Below are 20,895 nucleotides of genomic sequence, written 5' to 3'. Positions count from 1 at the left end.
CCTGCCCAAGTTGCCTTCTTCTTCCGAGTTGGTTCCTCTGTTTTTTCAAAATGTTGTTCGTTTGCATGGTATTCCTGAGAATATCATTTCTGACAGAGGAACCCAATTTGTGTCTAGATTTTGGCGGGCATTCTGTGCTAGGATGGGCATAGATTTGTCTTTTTCGTCCGCTTTCCATCCTCAGACTAATGGCCAGACCGAGCGGACTAATCAGACCCTGGAGACATATCTGAGGTGTTTTGTGTCTGCTGACCAGGATGATTGGGTTGCTTTTTTGCCATTGGCGGAGTTCGCTCTCAATAATCGGGCCAGCTCTGCCACTTTGGTGTCCCCGTTTTTCTGTAATTCGGGGTTTCATCCTCGATTTTCCTCTGGTCAGGTGGAATCTTCGGATTGTCCTGGAGTGGATGCTGTGGTGGAGAGATTGCATCAGATCTGGGGGCAGGTGGTGGACAATTTGAGGTTGTCCCAGGAGAAGACTCAGCTTTTTGCCAACCGCCACCGTCGTGTTGGTCCTCGGCTTTGTGTTGGGGATTTGGTGTGGTTGTCTTCTCGTTTTGTCCCTATGAGGGTCTCTTCTCCTAAGTTTAAGCCTCGGTTCATCGGCCCGTATAAGATATTGGAGATTCTTAACCCTGTTTCCTTCCGTTTGGACCTCCCTGCATCCTTTTCTATTCATAATGTTTTTCATCGGTCATTATTGCGCAGGTATGAGGTACCGGTTGTGCCTTCCGTTGAGCCTCCTGCTCCGGTGTTGGTTGAGGGTGAGTTGGAGTACGTTGTGGAGAAAATCTTAGACTCCCGTGTTTCCAGATGGAGACTCCAGTATCTAGTCAAGTGGAAGGGATACGGCCAGGAGGATAATTCTTGGGTGAATGCATCTGATGTTCATGCCTCTGATCTGGTTCGTGCCTTTCATAGGGCCCATCCTGATCGCCCTGGTGGTTCTGGTGAGGGTTCGGTGCCCCCTCCTTGAGGGGGGGGTACTGTTGTGAATTTGGATTCTGGGCTCCCCCGGTGGCTACTGGTGGAATTGAACTGGTGTTTTCATCTTCTCTGTTCACCTGTTCCCATCAAGATTGGGAGTCGCTATATAACCCTGCTTCTCTGTTAGTTGCTTGCCGGTCAACAATGTTATCAGAAGCCTCTCTGTGCTTGTTCCTGCTCCTAGACAACTACTAGATAAGTTGGACTCTTGTCCATGTTTGTTTTTGCATTTTTGTTCCAGTTCACAGCTGTAGTTTCGTTACTGTGTCTGGAAAGCTCTTGTGAAACAGGAATTGCCACTCTGGTGTTATGAGTTAATGCCAGAGTTTTAAAGTAATTTCTGGATGGTGTTTTGATAGGGTTTTCAGCTGACCATGAAAGTGTCCTTTCTGTCTTCTGCTATGTAGTAAGTGGACCTCAAATTTGCTAAACCTATTTTCATACTACGTTTGTTATTTCATCTTAATTCACCGCCAATACATGTGGGGGGCCTCTGTCTCCTTTCGGGGTATTTCTCTAGAGGTGAGCTAGGACTTATATTTTCCTCTGCTAGCATTATTTAGTCCTCCGGCTGGTGCTGGGCATCTAGAATCAACGTAGGCATGCTACCCGGCCACTGCTAGTTGTGCGTAAGGTTTAGTTCATGGTCAGCTCAGTTCCCATCTTCCAAGAGCTAGTTCCTATATATGCTGATGCTATGTTCTCTTGCCATTGAGATCATGACAAAACACAATGTAGCCAAAAAAAAAAAAAGAACAATGGACACCAATACTTACATTGCAGTCGGTAGTCCAACAGCACAGCAGACAGGCAGCACCAGGAAGGCAGCACCAGGAAGGCAGCACTAGGACGGCAGCACCAAGACTGAAGCAGCAAACAGTCTACAAGGACCAGAAAAAAAATTAGTACAGAGTACAGACTGCAAAGACAGACAGACATTTTCAAAGCTTCCATGCTTACATCCAAAGTCTTGTGCTTGCATCCAGAATATTGAGAGTAATGAAATTGCTGTGTCCTCACCCCCTTTTACCCCTTTGTTTTAGGAGTGGCTGAATCCAGTTCCTGGACATGTTCAGTCTGAAGTAAACATGTGTATCGAACGCATGCGTACGCATGTCCTTATGTACCAATGCGTTTCCATAGACAGTAATGCGTTTTTTTACGCACTCATCCACAATCATCCGCATGGGCATGATTGTGCAATATTTGATGCCTCAAAAAATGCAACATGCTGCGTTCGCCGGACACAACCGCACACCGCGAAACGACGCATGCATACGCATCCGCATGCGAACGCATGCAAACGCATGTCCCTGCGTATACCATGTTTAAGATATGTACGCATGACGCATGCGGATCATACGCTGCGCACAGAAAAGCTAATGTGAACTCGGCCTAACCGATAGCAAGCCATATAACTCCTTAACAAACAATAAACACAGGCTGAGTGTCACAGGACCCACAGTGCATAACAAAACACAGGCATTGCATATAAACGGACCAGGCTGTTAACAAGGAATATAGAATACCCCAAACAGTGAGCAAAGTCCTATATTGCCTAAGCCATTAACTGAACTCATTTTATTAAAAGACTGCTCAAGTCTTTAGTCCAGGCTGAGTACATGTGGGGGTTGCTTGGTTGTTAGGGAATCCCCACACGTAATCAAGCTGTCTAGTAGCTGTAAATTATTCAGCTGCAGCGATGAAAAAAAAATCTCCGAGCACTTGCAAATACTCGGAGACCATCTGAGCGTGCTCGGGAAAACCCGTGCAACGAGTATACTCGCTCATCACTAGTGTTAACTCTTATGTTTGGCTGTATCACTCGCAGACCATTGTGGAAATTAAATTCATTCTGGCCTAAATTAATTGGCCCATATGACAGAACAATTGCACAACTATACTGTTTTATATCAACACATACTGAACCCCGTGATGTCAACTTGTTCTGGGACACATTGAAAGCATATCTAAACGGCTGTCTCTCATCTACAATATCATATGTTAAGAGAGTCACATCCAGGGAAGATGCCGAAATAGAGGTTAAATTAAAATAATCTGAAAATAAATATATTGCAGAGCCCTCAAGTGGCAACAGGTCAGAATGGCTCTGCTCTCATAGATTGTACACACAACATCTAGAAGCTAAATCTAAACGGAAATTATTCTTCACAAGGCAATCTTACTTTGAATTGCGTAACCAATCTAGCAAGTTATTGGCTTACATGGCTCATCAACATAATGCATCTAACACCATACTTCAAATTAGGAGGCCAGACGGCACTGTAGCCACCTCCGCTGAAGACATACTCAATTTCTCGATTACTATAAATCACTATATCAGTCCAAAAGCGACTATAACACCGCACACTACCTCTCACATCTGTCAGACTTGCGATTCCCAGAACTGACCAATTCTCAGCAATCCATCCTGGAGGCAGATTTTACATTGGATGAGATAATTACTGCAATTAAAGAAATGGCTAAAGGAAAGGCACCAGGCCCAGATGGTTTTCCCATTGAGTTATACAGCAAATACCAAGATACTCTAACCCCCCTTTTATTGGATGTCTTCGAGCAAACCAAACAAGGGGAATGCTTACCAAACTCCTTGTATGAGGCAAACATAACAGTTCTTAAAAAAGAAGGGAAAGACCCGCTAGAACAGTGGTTCTCAATGTTTCTAATGCCGTGACCCCGCAATACAGTTCCTCATGTTGCGGTGACCCCCAACCCAAAAAATAATTTTGGTGGCTACTTTAAAGTAAAGTATTTCAGTGCCACGTGCCATGTGCCACGTATTTAAGTGCCACGTGCCACGTATTTAAAGTGCCACGTGCCACGTATTTAAGTGCCACGTATTTAAGTGCCACGTGCCACGTATTTCAGTGCCACGTGCCACGTATTTCAGTGCCACGTGCCACGTATTTCAGTGCCACGTATCACGTATTTCAGTGCCACGTGCCACATATTTCAGTGCCACGTATTTAAGTGCCACGTGCCACGTATTTAAGTGCCACGTATTTAAGTGCCACGTGCCACGTATCACGTATTTAAGTGCCACGTATCACGTATTTCAGTGCCACGTATTTAAGTGCCACGTGCCACGTATTTCAGTGCCACGTATTTAAGTGCCACGTATCACGTATTTCAGTGCCACGTGCCACGTATTTAAGTGACACGTATCACGTATTTAAGTGACACGTATCACGTATAAGTGCCACGTGTCACGTATATAATTGCCACGTATTTAAGTGCCACGTATCCCACAAAGATTTTCCATGGAGAACAGACACATCCAGAGATATGTCTGCTCTCCACGGCTGCAGCAACACACTGACAGGAGCCATAGTTCCTGTCAGTGTGTCACTGCGCATGCGCGAGCGAGTTTACCGCCGGTCATTGACCCCGGCACTCTCGCTTAACGGCACTGCTGCGGGGGAAAGTTCAACGACTTAGCACAATGGTGGCACTAGCGTCGCATGGGGACACACACACATATATATATACACACACACACACACACACACACACATACATACACATGCCAAATCAATCACGATCCCCATGCGACGGTATGCCTCCATGTCTCTCCGCCCACGCACTTCCGCCCACGCACTTCCGGCCGCTTCCCCGCACTTCCGGCTGCAGCGGTTCTGCACCACAAACCGCAATAAAACCCGCAGATATATTTTTGATCTGCGGGTTTTACTGCGGGTTTGACCTCACAATGGAGGTCTATGGGTGCAGAACCGCTGCTGTTTCGGGCAAAGAAGTGACATGCTCCTTCTTTTTTCCCGCAGCTATTCAGCGCGGTTTTTTTTTTTAAATTCAGGATCATGTGCACAGCGGTTCCTGTTTTCCATAGGGTACAATGTACTGTACCCTGCATGGAAAAAAGCTGCGGAACCGCAGCGGCAAAACCGCTGCGGTTCTGCAGTAAAAAACGCACTGTGTGAACATGGCCTTATACATCTTTTCTGATCTTCTTCATCCTCAGGAATGCTCAGAAATTCATCTTTATAATCTTCTTGGCAGCTCCACAATCCATAACATCGCATTACATGTGTCCGGCGCCGGACACACGTAATGCGATGTTATGGATTGTGGAGCGTTCCCCCCCCCCTTAATTAGACATCCTTCCTTATTACAGGGATAATTCTCCATTTGTCACTTCTTTTAGGTTTCCTATAGCTGGGTCAGCAAGCTCCATCCCTCAGCTCCTGGGCACATTTTTCATAGAAAGCCTCCCTCCAGAGTCCAGATTCATCCAGTTCCCCCCTAGCCCACAGTCAGTGCCTAAAAGTATAAAATAGGACATTCTGCTTTAAATGACCAGTTATTGAGCCACAAAAATAACTGGTAGATTCCCAATGTCTGGGAGTCTTACTTGTTACTCCGGAGGGGATGGGGGAGGTGTCTGTCCGGGGGCACACTGTAACACAGTGATGGCGGCGGATCACTGCTGGGTACCGAACGGCTCCTTTATGGCGTGCTCTTCCGCAGCCCTTCAAGCCGATTACCGATGCCGGCAGCCGCGTTCTTCCTGCATCCCTGGATTCTGTTGCCAGATACGTGCCACAGATTCCGGATCTGTCCTGGCTGCACCAAACAAGAAGGGGGGACGTCGGAAGTTGGTATCTCCATAGATCCGATGCGCGATCGATTCATTTTCCTGCGGGGATCCCAAAGCTATGCCGGGAGTAAAGCTAGCAGTCCAGGCATACGGGGGAAGGTGGATGGGGAGGTGAGAGAGGTGGCGACCCCTGTGTTTTGGTCGTTCGACCCCCCTCGGGGTCGCGACCCCCAGGTTGAGAACCGCTGCGCTAGAATGTGAATCATACCATCCAATCTCGTTGGTAAATGTAGACTATAAGATATTCACAAAAATCCTAGCCACTAGACTTAATAGAGTCATTCTCGAAATTATGCATCTGGATCAGACTGGATTCATTCCAGGGAAAAGTACCACATTTATTATCAGAAGGGTGCAGACCATTTTACAATATAGCTCACTGATACAAGATAATGAGTGGGTCCTGGCTTCACTTGATGTAGCTAGTTTTGTGATGGTGTGATATGCTATGTGGATATCATTTTTGTGTATATTTATATTTTACTGATTATCATGATGTTACTGTATCTTGTAGGATGATTTGTTATTTGCCATCTGATATTCTCCCCACAGTTCTGTATTGTTATCTCTCCACAGGGTCAGTGAATAATGTTGTTTGCTAATAAGCTAATGACATGTTGACCTAGCTTGTTGAAACAATGAGCCCCTGAGACCTTCCCCCTCCTGGCCTGTGAATGAGGGGGGAAGACTTGTAAATATCAGGGAGGTGAGACACAGAGATCAGTCTGATGTGGAGCCATGATGTGAAGAGCATATCAGAGAGAAAGAAGGGAATATGGACTGTTATCCTCTGTGCTGGATTGTTGGACTTATATTCTGTACCTGAACTGTATTCGTGTTCTGGAATATTTAATCCTTTGTGTGATGGATCATATATATGGACCTTTCGTGTCTTGCCTAAATAAAGGTCTTGGAATTGTTCACTATTCTCTTGCGCTGTTGATTGTGTGATACCGGAGAAGGAACCCATGACAACTGGTGGCAAGCAGCGGGATTAGCAGAGCGTAACCTAATGGAGAACCACACACAGAGTTAGTACATAAATTGGACTGTATCCAGTTTACAGGAGAGAGCCAGAGACCTGGGCCTGAACTACCAGGGACTGACTAAAGAGGCCTTAATCGATCTACTGGTGGGTGCTAGCCAGACCACCTACTCCCATATGTCTGAAGGACGAGCACTGGAGACGAGGACCCCCACCCCAAAAAGCCAGTGGGTGGTGTGGTACGAAGAAGAGATGGCGGTTCTAGGCCCAGGCGTCTCTCAGGAGTACAAGGAGGAGGCTGCCCGCCGGGCACAGTGGAGACGAGAAGCAATGGAGCTTGAAAGAGGGAGTAGCGCAATGTGGAATGTAAACACAACGATCCGGGAGCCTGTACGGATCACCCGGACAGAGTTAAGCCATTTGATGAGGCTTCCGGAGATGTGGAGGGGTTCTTCAAGGACTTTGAGCAGCAGTGTGCTGTGATGGAGGTGCCCCACTCTGGCTGGATACGTTTGTTAGTGGGGCTCCTGAACGGTAGCCTGGCGGAGGCTTACCGAACCATTGACTCACAGCGGAATCGGGATTATAACATTGTAAAGCAGACTATCCTGGATTACCATGCTATCACCCCAGACTCATATAGGGCCAAGTTCCGAGACCTCCCATGCACTACGGGGGGATCGTTTAGGATGTATGCACATAAGATGTCCCAGGCATGTCGGAGATGGCTGGAAGCAGAAAATGCTTTTACTGTGGAAGATGTTATACAGGCGTTCCTTATAGAACAATTTCTTGCCAAGTGCCCCGCAGAGGTACGGGAATGGGTCCGGGAGTGCACGCCGTAGATAGAGCTGCAGCCCTGGCCGATGAAGCCCTTACTATCTGACCGCAATGGAGGAGGCTTCTGGACAATGAACCACGGCTTTCGACCGCGCCCCGTCCCCCTCCGATTATATCTGCCCCTCCACCCAGCTGCAGGACGATGACAATCACAGCTCAAAATCCTGGGCCCCAACAGTTCCGAGCACGACCTGGGGGTATCACAGAGAGGAGATGTTACGGGTGTGGGCAACCTGGACATTTGCAGTCTGGCTGTCCCTCAAGGATTCGGAGGGAGCCCCACGCAGCCCCACCTCGTCCAGTGCATCTTGTGCACTCCATCCCGCCTGAGGAAGAGGAACCGCCACCCCCACCAGAGTGGACCACCGACCACGGCACCATAGATACCCCTCCTGGAGTGTACGGACTCCGGCCTTTGTTCATCAGAAATACACAGCAAGGGCATTGCCACCTGCAGGATGTCTTAATTGATGGATACAAAGTGTCGGGATTTAGAGACATGGGGGTATTCCTGACTATTGCTGACCCCTGTGTGGTTCGACCCGAGGCAATTCACCAGGGCTCGGGAATTCCCATTGTCCTGGCGGAGGGTGTCCGCAAATATATACAGAGAGCTTTGGTACGTTTCGGTTTTGGAGAAAAACTGAATTGGATTGGTGTTATGGGAGGACTTCCTGCAGATATCCTCCTTGGAAATGACATTGGGGAGTTGCAAAGTCATTTTGTGGGAGCAGAAGGTCTGTGGGCCTCTCCTTCTTCTGAAACAACAATTGGAGGGAGATATCGCAGATACCGTAATGCCCATCATTCCCTACGTTCTAGAGTTCAGAGACTGTCTCGCCCAGTTAGCTACCTTGGCTAATGAACATCAGCGAATGGCCCAGTCCAGTCAAAAAGCCTGGTATGACCATAAAGCCAGGACCTGGGAATTTATGGACAAGTTCTCATGATTATTGCAACCCCTGCCACTGTACAAGGAACTATAAACTGAGGAGCAAAGTGGACTAAAGTGAGCAGGCCAGTGGTCTGTGTAGACCTAATGGCGTGCTCACTTATTATGAGGGGGGAGAGGTTGTGATGGTGTGATATGCTATGTGGGTATCATTTTTGTGTATATTTCTATTTCACTGATTATCATGGTGTTACTGTATCTTGTAGGATGAGTTGTTATTTGCCATCTGATATTCTCCCCACAGTTCTGTATTGTTATCTATCCACAGGGTCAGTGAATAATGTTGTTTGCTAATATGCTAATGACATGTTGACCTAGCTTGTTGAAACAATGAGCCCCTGAGACCTTCCCCCTCCTGGCCTGTGAATGAGGGGGGAGATTTGTAAATATCAGGGAGGTGAGACACAGAGATCAGTCTGATGTGGAACCATGATGTGAAGAGCATATCAGAGAGAAAGAAGGGAATATGGACTGTTATCCTCTGTGCTGGATTGTTGGACTTTTATTCTGTAACTGAACTGTATTCGTGTTCTGGAATATTTAAAGGTAAGGTACCGCGTTTGTAGATTATTAATAAATCACTGTAATGTAGCATAGCATGCTGCTATAACCAAGTTTTAAATGCATGTGAAACAGATTTTGTGTGTTATGTGTGTTTAAAGAAGGAGCTGGGGGCTGACATCTTGGTTTTGCAGCAGTAGCAGGGCACTAACAGTGTCATTTTACAGCACCCCATGGACATAGGGTCAGCGCCGGTCTATTATCTCCTATCTTTAACATTGGAGAGGCGTTAGCAGTGAGCTGGGCACGCCTCTGTGGGCTGCACAACTCACTGCTGTAGGTGTGACTAGCTCCCATTTTATTATAGCCCAGTGCTCTCTGCCAAGCTCCACTTACTTTCTATCACAGGAGAGACGTGCACTGCCCCTCTGTACTCCAGGCACTGGGCAGACATCCTCTGCCCCTCACATGCTGCCCTGTGTGCTTCTTCTGCTGTGTCTCCGCCTCCCCCCTCACACACAGACCCTCATTCCCAGCCTGCAGAGAGGTGACACCTGACACCTGTCTCTGCCATACAATGTATCCCTCCCCTCCCTCCACATTGCCTGGCCATTCACTGCAGACCTGGAGCTCCTTCTTATCTTAGGCTACGTTCACATTTGCGGTCGGCGCCGCAGCGTCGGGCGCCGCAGCGGCGCCGCATGCGTCATGCGCCCCTATATTTAACATGGGGGCGCATGGACATGCGTTGTGCTGCGTTTTGCGCCGCATGGCCGCAAGCGTTGGACGCAAGAAACGCTTCAAGTTGCATTTTTTTTGCGTCCAACTTTCGGCCAAAAAGGACGCATGCGGCGCAAAACGCAGCGTTTTAGCGTGCGTTTTGCCGCGTTTTTGTTTGCGTTGTGCGCTGCGGCGCCGACGCTGCGGCGCACAACGCAAATGTGAACGTAGCCTTACTGAGGGATGAGGCACAGACAGCTCTGCACAGACAATGCTGCTGTATGTGGACACACCACATAAACTAACTGTGCTTCTGATGCAGTAACTGCTGGTGATAGCAGATCACAGGGCAGTCACACACAAAATGGCTCTGCCCTGTGATGCTGCTCTTCATTCTGCCCCAGGGATATTAGACCACCCAAAAGGGGAGGGAAATGCTGATGTCAGCAGTCACTGCCCAGATTTTCCAGCTAACAGTAAAGCTGGTAAGTCTCACTATAGCTGCTTGAGGTCTAAAACGGAAAATGCTCCCCCTAGTGGTCAATATATATATTTGTAAGAAAATATATAATATTTTTCATATAGAAATGTTTGCAAACAGTGCAAACATTGCATTAATACATTTTATTTACTATTTTAAAGGGAACCTATCACCCCGTTTTTTAAAGATTAGATAAAAATAGTGTGAAATAGGGGCAGAGCTGGGCTTTACATTAGGGCCTCTTTGGTGCCTTTACACCCCCGTTAGGCTGCCCAAATACCTTAGTGAAGTGTCCGTTTTGTCCTGTCAATCAAGCTGGTCAGGTCGGATGGGCGTGGTCACAGCGCTGTTTGTCCCCCAGGATCCTGCTCATCATTACGTTGGTGGCGTAGTGGTGTGCGCATGTCCAGCAGATGAATCCACTGCCCAGGAGATGAATAACGGCGCGGTCTTCGCTATTCAGCCGTTTACTGGTGGGCGCGGCCATCTTTCCTGTGGCCGCGCCTGCGCAGATGGAGCGCTCTGCTGCCCGGGGCTTCAGGAAAATGGCCGCGGGATGCCGCGCGTGCGCAGATGGAGATCGCGGCGGCCATTTTCCTGAAGCCCCGGGCAGCAGAGCGCTCCATCTGTGCAGGCGCGGCCACAGGAAAGATGGCCGCGCCCACCGGTAAACGGCTGAATAGCGAAGACCGCGCCGTTATTCATCTCCTGGGCAGTGGATTCATCTGCTGGACATGCGCACACCACTACGCCACCAACGTAATGATGAGCAGGATCCTGGGGGACAAACAGCGCTGTGACCACGCCCATCCGACCTGACCAGCTTGATTGACAGGACAAAACGGACACTTCACTAAGGTATTTGGGCAGCCTAACGGGGGTGTAAAGGCACCAAAGAGGCCCTAATGTAAAGCCCAGCTCTGCCCCTATTTCACACTATTTTTATCTAATCTTTAAAAAACGGGGTGATAGGTTCCCTTTAAGCTTAATTTCACAAAAAAAACAAACTACAAGAAAACTGGTGGCACCTTCCCTTTAATCCTTTGTGTGATGGATCATATATATGGACCTTTCGTGTTTTGCCTAAATAAGGGTCTTGGAATTGTTCACTATTCTCTTGCTCTGTTGATTGTGTGATACCGGAGAAGGAACCCATGACAAGTTTCTACACTAATGAAAAGTAGAAAACCTGTGACCACAAAAATCTATGGCAAAACCTGGAAAAATTTTTTGTCCACCTCCGGCGTTAGGTTGCAAGATGGGGTCCCAGTTGCTGAAATATTAGAATTTCTACAAAAGGGGTTAGACCTAGGCCTTTCAGTAAGTACTTTAAGGCTATGTGCACACGTCAGGATTTCTAGCAGAAATTTTCCAATCAACCTGGGATTTGAATCTAGTCTTGTCAGCTTTAACAGAATCCCTGTTTGAACCTATAGAATCAATACCCCCTAAAATTCTATCACTTAAGACTGTCCTCCTGATAGCCCTAACATCGGCCCGCAGAATAAGTGATCTCCAAGCCCTGTCTGCAAACCCTCCTTTTACACAAAAACTGGATGATAAGGTTGTACTAAAAACAGACCCTGCCTATCTACCAAAAGTAGCGTCCACATTCCATAGGTCTCAGGAAATAATCCTTCTGTCCAGACTCTAGAAATAAGAAAGAAGAAAAGTTCCACACATTAGATGTGAGAAGGTGTGTAGTTCAGTATCTAAATTCCACCCAGCAGCATAGGAAGGGTCTCTTGTTATCTGCTTCCAGGGACCCAGGAAAGGACTCAGAACCTCTAAAGGCACTATAGCACATTGGATAACAGATGCGATAGCCTTGGCGTACTCGTCCACCGGGAACGCCGTTCCACAGGGTCTGAAGGCCCAATCTACAAGGGCTATGGCGACCTCCTGGGCCGAAAGGTCGGAGGTACCATTAGATCAAATTTGTAAGGCGGCCACCTGGTCATCACCTTCAACCTTTTTTAGACACTACCGCTTAGACCTAGCCTCTTCATCTGACTTAACCTTCGGAAGAAGGGTTCTGCAGGCTGTGGTCCCTCCCTAAGCAACAATCTCTGCAATTCTCTCTGTGGTGCTGTCATGGGGGACTGAGAAAAGCGTAGTTACTCACCGATAACGGTGTTTCTCAGAGCCCATGACAGCACCTGCTTATTCCCCCCCATCACGTGTGCGGTGAGCACATTCTTTTGTATGAAATGTGTTTTTCTATATAGACACGGTGTTCAGCAATATGATAAAGTTGTATATTTTTTGTTGTGACTAACCTGGAGGACCTCCGATGCTCTGTAAACAAAACTGATGCAGGGGAGAGGTACCGCCCTTTTATCCTGTAGGTTTCCTGTCCCTGAAGGGCGGATCCTCTCTCTCTGGTGGTGCTGTCATGGGCTCTGAGAAACACCGTTATCGGTGAGTAACTATGCTTTTTCTTGCCGCAGCTGAATGATTTACATCTGTTAGCCAGCATAAGTACATGTGAGGATTCCCTAGCAACCAGGCAACCCCCACATGTACTTATGCTGGCTAATAGATGTAAATCATTCAGCTGCGGCAAGAAAAACTAAAACTCCGAGCACTAAAAAATACTCAGAGGACCCCCGAGCATGCTCGAGAAATCTCAAGTAACGAGTATATTCGCTCATCACTACTCCTCACCAAAAGAGAAAAAGTTGTGTGTGAGGATGAATCTGGTCAGTGTTATTACAGACTCGGAAGGGATCGCATTGCCCTCAAGAAACATTCGGCAGGCGGTTAGTCCATCTTCGTGTGGGATGTTAGAATATAAGGATTTGACATCCATGGTGGCTAAGATGGTGCTGTTGGGGAGGGGACCTATCGTGGATAACTTATTCAGCAGGTCTGTAGTGTCCTGTATATAGCTGGATGTCTTCCTTAGGCCAGGTTCACATTTCGTTTTGGCAGTCCGTTAGACGGACTGCGTTACACCGTGGCATAATGCGGTGTAACGTAGTCCGTTAACGCTGCCATTAATCCCTATGTCGGACGCATCGCTAGCGCACGCCCACAATGGGCGTGCGCTAGCGATGTGCCGTCATTGAGTGACGGACCCTGGGACGCGGGCTGCAGCGTTTCCGGGTCCATCACTGCTAGCGCAGATAGAGCTAACAGATGCTCTATCTGCGCTAGCGAAATTCGGCACTTGCATTAACAGCAGCCCATTAACGCATGTGTTGAACAGGCTGCTGTTAACGCAATGTGAACCTAGCCTTACCAAGCGGCTTAAGGATGTTTTCTACCCACCCTGAGATTTTTTCAGTGAGTGTTCCCACCTCTGAGATGATTGACCTCCCTGGGCTGCCTGGCTTATGAATCTTGGGAAGCATATAAAGCATAGGGTGGCATGATGCGACCTCTAGTGGTCAAAATGAATATTACAAAATATTTAAACCAGTCACCTAGTAGTTCTATAGGGATAATATAACCATACATGAGACTAATTCATTATCACAGACTGTCCTTCATTTAGTGGTTAATACTTCAGACTACTTAGATATATTTAATAAAACAAATATTATATTTGTTATGCGGAGCATCAAGGAAACCAGTGCAATGTTTCTAAAGAACCATTTCTGATATGCACAGACTCCACAAACACACTGTCACCCATAGCCCCAACTAAAGTGTCATAACTTTTTGTGAATTTGACAGGGGGGTGTATTCACACCCTGTCTCACCCATGTTCTTCCCATTTTGGTATATCTGGCTGGGACTGATGTGAGGACACTAAAAGTGGCCATATTTCTGTGCAGCTTCTGAAATGCAGCGCCTTAGTAAGGTGTGTTGCCAGAGTTCCGGCATTAATGCCGTAATGGATTTGCTTCTTAGTTCCCTAATTCTTAGTGCAGTACTGAATGTGCACCCCCTTCTAGTAGCAGCAGGTGCCTCTGACACTTCTCCACCATCCTGTGGTGCGAGGTTGGAGGTGGGGGGTCCTCTTACTAATGTAAGGTACATTTATGTGTTTACATTTAAAATTACGGTATATACTTAGACAAAAAAAAAAAATCTAATACTGAAGGGTAATGATGTGTGATATAAGCAAGAACACCGATGTTTAGTAGAAGCGACTGCACCCTGTTATTCGGTAGCTTAATGGCTGTAATTGGTTAGAAATTAGTACAGAACGTCATCCACTGTGCTGCGGGTTACATCCATTCGTAAGTAATGTACATTTTTTGTACAACTCAAACTTTTTTTTTATTAATATAATTTTTTTTTTTTTTCAAGGTATAGAAAATTTACCATGTGAACTCCAAAGAAATTTCCAACTTATGAGTGATCTAGATCAGAGGACAGAGGGTATGTTCTTTATATTTAATTTAAAGGTGTTGTCGTTATGATATTGATGGATACCTTGCCTTAAAATCTTTAGTCCGGCATCCCCACCGGAAACAAGATTGTAAGTAAACTTTAGAGCAATTTAAGCCTCTGGTCCGTTCTGTTGTAGGGTAAAGAATTTTCCCTTGTAGCTTACACATCACTCATGAATTAAAGTTGTATTTATTTATGTTAAAATTTTAATACTTATTTACAGATAAAAAGAAAGAGATCGATGCGTTGGCCAGTGAGTATATCTCCAAGGTGCGGGACTTCACTCCTGAACAGAGGGTGCAGCATCTACAGCGTATCCAGAATGCTTACAGCAAGTGCAAAGAGTACAGTGATGACAAAGTGCAGCTGGCCATGCAGACCTATGAAATGGTAAGAAAGGAGCTTTGGTGTAAGAATCCATGTATTAGATCCTGGGAGCACAGGTGGTGGTCACACATTACCCGTATAGACTTCCTCCAAGGCCACCTTTTATATGGCGGTATTTGTAAGAGATGACGAGGAGTGGTTGTGTAACATGGAGTGGCTCGGGCAGCATCAATCTAATGGCAGGTTCCTATTAAAATTGCGAATACTGGTGCCTGTATGTGGATATTTCTATTTCCAGATAACACAATAGCTTCTACAAGACTATGGAGATTCAGCCTTTGCCTTACAAACGTGCGTGCGTGCATGCATGTGTGTGTGCATGTGTGTGTGGTTAGAATCACTGACTGCCCAGATGTCTCTTATAGATGGGTGTACCCCCACACTTGTTCATCCATTTGTTCTTTAGCTGAGCACGTGTATGTTTTCAATGGCGACAAAATTAGGCAATTTGTGTCTTTGGTGTAATTAAAGGTGGATAAGCACATCAGGCGTCTGGATGCCGATTTGGCACGATTTGAAGCTGACCTCAAGGAAAAACTAGAAGGGGCCGAGTTTGACAGCTCGTCTGGACGTGGTGTGAAAAGTGAGACTCTCATTTCTAACAGTTGGCACTGCCAGTTTTTGTGCATAAATAGGTGTCTATATTTAAGATTTTTTGGGGGCCTATTTTACTATGTTTTGAACAGAGAATCGTGGTCAGAAGGATAAGCGTGGATCCCGAGGCCGCCGGGTATCTGAAGAAGATACAGTAAAGAAAAAGAAATTAAAAGGAGGGTAAGTCAAATTAATACCTTAAAGGAAATCTGTCAGAAGGTTTCTGCTATGTAATCTGAGAGCAGCATGATGTAGGGGATGAGAATACATAGCAAAAACCTGACAAATTTTCCTTAATGGAAATGAATGCCCCCTGTTAAACTGTAAACCCTTATACTCCTCTTCGGTGTTGGCACTCGCTTCCCTTAGAGTCAAGTGCGGTTGTTAAATCACGTGAGCCCCGTGCCCAACCATCGCCGGCGTCACAGTCCCTGCCTTCAGACAAATCAAACATCAACAGGAAGTCCGAGATCAGCCATAGTTCTGACTTTCTGTGACCTAATGTTCGATTACCTAAACGTAGAGTTGCTTCTTCTCATTAGGTTCTGAATCACTCTCTGATTTTGGCCATTGTGATTGGGTTATGCTTTTTCCTACAGGCCAGTCTTTTCAGATGCGGTCCTATCTGTGCATCCTTCCGATGTCCTTGATATGCCGGTGGACCCCAATGAGCCTACATACTGCCTGTGTCACCAGGTGTCCTATGGAGAAATGATTGGCTGCGATAACCCAGATGTAAGGATTGTGTATATTATATCACTTCTAATGGACAATAAGACATACTGAAATTTTGTAGCCAATTCTATACAAAAATGCACACTAGTGTCAGTCTAATATCTAATAGGTGAAAATAAATATATATATATATTTATATAATTTAGGCATTGATCATAGTCTCACAGAATTATTTCTGTCTTTAGTGTCCCATTGAATGGTTCCATTTTGCCTGTGTAGATCTCACCACTAAACCAAAAGGAAAGTGGTAAGTTCAGCATCTTTATATTTGTTACCAGTTGTTTAATAATCACATACTAGTAGGTATTGGTAAATATATAAGCTTGCACCATAACCTTCATTATTGGCGGTACTATTTAGTAATTTTCTTCTGACTGTACATCGTGGGTGTGGGGTCATATGTCTGTGATGCCTATGGGTTTTTTGTGGGGATCACTCACTTTTACAATTCTATCTGACATATACCAAGATAGAAAAAGTGAGTATTGCAGCTGCTTTCTACCTACCGTCAATGCCTCCTAGTCCTTTCCAGCAATGAGTATATTGGGTAAGATTAGTTTCTGTCATTGAAAACCCATTTTGTGTGGATGCAGTTGTTTCTTTCTCTTGTAAATGAATTTCTGCAAATCTTATTCAGATGAATGGGACAGGCCGGCTAACTGACCACATGTGAATACTCTCTTTTATTATCCTGATCACAGTATTTTTTTTCTCTCCTAGGTTTTGTCCACGCTGCACTCAGGAGCGAAAGAAATGAACGCAACACCACAACCTTTATCAGATTCGTCCTTATTACTACCACATACTTTTGTTCTTGCATCATTTTTACCACTGGACGGCTTCCTAAAGATTAAAGGTGGAAGCAACAGATTCTTACCAAATCCACAACCCTCTTCCTAGGGAGAGAACAGTTGCACATTTGGATTGGTACTGCTATAAATTTTTTTTTTATATATCTTTTTTTTTCATTTTATGTTACTGGAAGGGAGAGCAAAAGTAAACTGGGCATGTCTTACTCCATGATTCCTGCTTAACCATGCCATGAATTCTATGTATGGTTAAGTGAACGCATGTTTCACTATGAAAATAAAATGTGATAATTTGTAAATTCATTGTATAGGGACGCTCTGTAAGACACAATATGCGCAAGTGCTGACTGTAAAATTAATGCAAAATGCATGTATCTGTATTGCTACAGCCCTGCCTCGAGCATGCGGCCTTGGCCATTTAGGACATGTTCCCACATTGCATAACTGCTGCATTTTATTTTATTTTTTTTATTGTTTGTGTGTGCAAAAATCTACATTTAACAGTCCAAGAAAAATGGATATAATTTTCTGAAAATTCATGGTCACTGTGCATTAAGACGCTGATGAACTGCTCCTTTTTTGGTGTGGACGACACTCGCTCCCCCTCCCCATACAGGCTTTTATAGTGAGCCTGAAAAATGTATTCGAAAAAAAATATTTGAATAATAGTTATATTCCTACATGAATTTAACCCCATAGGTTTTCTTGGCACTCAAAACTGCAAGTGATTGTATAAATTGTTCATTATTCTACATAAGGCAAATTCACATGGCTTTAAACGTGCAGAGATTTGGGAGGGGGGAATAAACTTGAGAGCCGTAAATCCTTATAGTGGTCCACATTTGGTTAAAGGGCGATTGGGGATCCAAATATTGCAGCTGTTATATGGACCCTAAAAAGCAGCCATATTATGGTTGTTTTAAAAACCAGCTTTGCATTTATATTTGCACTATTTTCTATTTTATACAGACGAGTGCTGTGTATTAATCAGCCACACTCTCAGTACCTGTATAATCCTAGCCTAATCCGGCAATCTGGAATGAGGATATCTTTAATGTTGAAATTCAGGATTTCTATGGTGTGTATAATAATAAATATATACATTAATTTGAAAAAGAAAGTATGCCCCTTGTGAATTGTACTTTTTTTGTTTGGGCATGCTACCCGTGAATTGCATGTATCAGGTACTGCCTGTTTGATTTGAACCATATATGTGTAAGAGAAGAATATACCAGTAGGTTGAAAGCTGCTAGGGACAGAACCACACAGGAGACTAGTCAGACAAGCTGGTCTCTGGCGGCTTCTCCAGTCCCCTGGCATGACAGCGGGTGCAAGCCACCAGACTGGACTGGTCTCCCTTGTTGCTCGGTCTTCGGCGGCTATTTAACCTAGGTTTTTCCCTGAAATGCCGCAGCATTATATAGATATGTATGTGTGTGTGTTTGTTTGTTTTTGTTTTTTTTGGAGGGGGTATTTTTTTTTTCTTCCATTACGTTGCCTTTCATATATTGTGTGAATAAAGAGGTTGTGCAGAATCTTCTTTTTGCATACTCTGATATCCAGCATGTAGATAAGCTTCTGCATGCCACTTGGGTCTGATGCCCAGCAAATACCATGCACATGGTGTCTGATCCATGTGTTGAACTTGCTAGGTATCCAACAGTTGCCTGTTCATGTGGCATCAGTGGTTTCACACTTTTGACATTCAAGCTCTAATTAGAGACTGCAATGTCTGGACCAGCCACGTGTCTCCTGAAAATCTCCACAGCCTCATAAACCGAAGCGGCTGTTGAGTTTGGGTTCGGAGATCCACAGGCGGTCCAGATCTGATCATCTTTACTTGGACCATGAATGTCGAAGCGTGAAGGCAGCCTTACTGTTTCAGTTCTGACATACAAAGTCAAGGCGTAAGCTTGTGTTACCACTGTACAACAATGCGATTATGCAGTCACAAGCGCATTCACATATTGTGTCTTATTCAAGAGTGACCTCTGATAATGTGATCCTGGCGTATTCTGAGTGTAACTTCTCTATTTTGTGCGATAATTTTTAGTACAAGGGAGTCAAGTAGCATTCGGTCTCACATCGGAGTCAGACCTCCAGAACATCAATCCACATGGTGCAGCCACAATATTAATGTTACGTAGTGTTGACAATCCGCATGCGCCATTGGCCCCCAAAATGAGGACCTCACTGAAGAGCTGATGGCTCCCCAGGAATAGGAAATTTTCTATAAGTGGTATCACAATTGTGGCAGTGCTGTGTGGTGGGCTGCCATGTGACGGTGGTAGTGTTGTGTTCTAACATATGTGACCTGGCTCGCTTGGTTAATTTGCACCAAAGATCTATATCCAATCCAATCTGATTGAAAATATATTTTAAATAGAGGTATACGGAGAAGATAAAGATGTGGATAATATATTTGATTTACAGAGGCCAATAAATTAATGTATTACACTGCTTCTGGGGGGCTTGGCTGTAGCTGTCCACTAGAAGATTCCTCTATATTGTATTAGAGTGCCAGTTTTATTTTTACATGTAAATACAAAAGATGTATATCTATACGGAGATTAGATTATATGTATAAATCAGCTATAGTGGGCAATAGGAATTTTGCCAAGTTTGTTGTTCTTTCGAAAAGATGTGAAATCATTTATTTAGAGGGCTTCCACGTGGAAATGGTTTGAAGTAAAGTCATATATTCTATACATTGATGCCTCCTATTTTCCATATATTTCATAGTTTCTATTTTAACCATTGCACTTGTTCTAGATCCTCTGTATGAAACAGATCTGTCTCGAGATTTTACAATATAAACTGCATACTTTAAATAAATCTTAGACTTGATAATACTAGTGTCATTTAAAAATCAATGTAAAAATGGCTGTATAATCTTTTTGAAAGTTTTCCTGGTTTAATATTTAAAATGGTAATTTTAGAAGTTCAGCTCTAGCCGGACTTGAAAAATGAAAATACAGAATCCTCGAAGTACACCAGCCCCATCAGATCTAAGAGATCTACCATATTTGATCTATGGGACAGATCTTACTATAACACACACCCCATCTTTGGATGGCATAAAATAGGAAACGCATATTACCTAATAATTAAATCTTCCATGGTGATATAAAAAAGTAGAAAGGTTAGGATTAGTGATGAGCGAGTGTTCCAGTTGCTCAAGTTTTCCCGAGCACGCTCGGGTGGTCTCCCGAGTATTTGTGACTGCTCGGAGGTTTAGTTTTCCTCGCCGCAGCTGCATGATTTGCGGCTACTAGACAGCTTGAATACATGTGGGGATTCCCTAACAACCAGGCAATCCCCACATGTACTCGGGCTGGGTTGTAGCTGTAAATCATGCAGCTGCGTCAACAAAAACTAAATCTCCGAGCAGTCACAAATACTTGGAGACCACCGGAGCATGCTCTGGAAAACCCGAGCAACGAGTACACTCGCTCATCACTAGTTACTATTACTAATTTTCATGTAACAGGGTAGAATAATGTGGTAATAGATCTATTGTCAGTGACATTATATACACTCCCTGCAGCGCACACTTAACATTGCTGAATGCCCATTACATGCACACTCCGCTTCTCGTGTGTGTAATATATAATGTTTTGCTGTGGCCTACACACTGTATACACTGCTACATTTTAAAGTGACTTTCATCTACTCTGGACCTGCAGCATCTGTTCCAATTTATTGATGTGCAGGTTCTCTCCTGCCCTATTCTAATCAGACTGATAAGTGTAGGGCAGGAGAAGAGAGAAGTGTATCTTCAAGTCTAAAGAATTTGATATTTAATAATATATGCCATTTGCATTGTGAAATCTTGTAATCCAATTTAAAGGCTTGCCCCTGAGGAGGATAGGGCGTCAATATCAGATCGGTAGGGGTCCAACGCCCCCACTGATCAGCTGTTTC

General features: G+C 44.9%; 2 protein-coding genes across 6 annotated transcripts in view; one reads left to right on the top strand and one right to left on the bottom strand.

Annotated features, from left to right (window-relative positions):
* Positions 1 to 20,895, bottom strand: part of LOC143808394 (uncharacterized) — a 426,051-nt gene that overhangs the window by 24,907 nt on the left and 380,249 nt on the right. The window lies entirely within an intron of this gene.
* LOC143808372 (inhibitor of growth protein 5-like) lies at positions 14,165 to 19,679 on the top strand. Its single transcript, XM_077290938.1, has 7 exons — positions 14,165 to 14,434; positions 14,670 to 14,836; positions 15,305 to 15,416; positions 15,520 to 15,607; positions 16,027 to 16,162; positions 16,348 to 16,409; positions 16,883 to 19,679. The coding sequence occupies exons 1-7, from the start codon at positions 14,407 to 14,409 to the stop codon at positions 16,917 to 16,919; spliced, it is 630 nt and encodes a 209-aa protein (XP_077147053.1). The 5' UTR covers positions 14,165 to 14,406; the 3' UTR covers positions 16,920 to 19,679.

Source organism: Ranitomeya variabilis, chromosome 2, assembly GCF_051348905.1.
Source record: "Ranitomeya variabilis isolate aRanVar5 chromosome 2, aRanVar5.hap1, whole genome shotgun sequence".
NCBI lineage: Eukaryota > Metazoa > Chordata > Amphibia > Anura > Dendrobatidae > Ranitomeya > Ranitomeya variabilis.
Note: the sequence above shows the minus strand (reverse complement) of the source record. Positions and strands in the feature narration are given on the sequence as shown.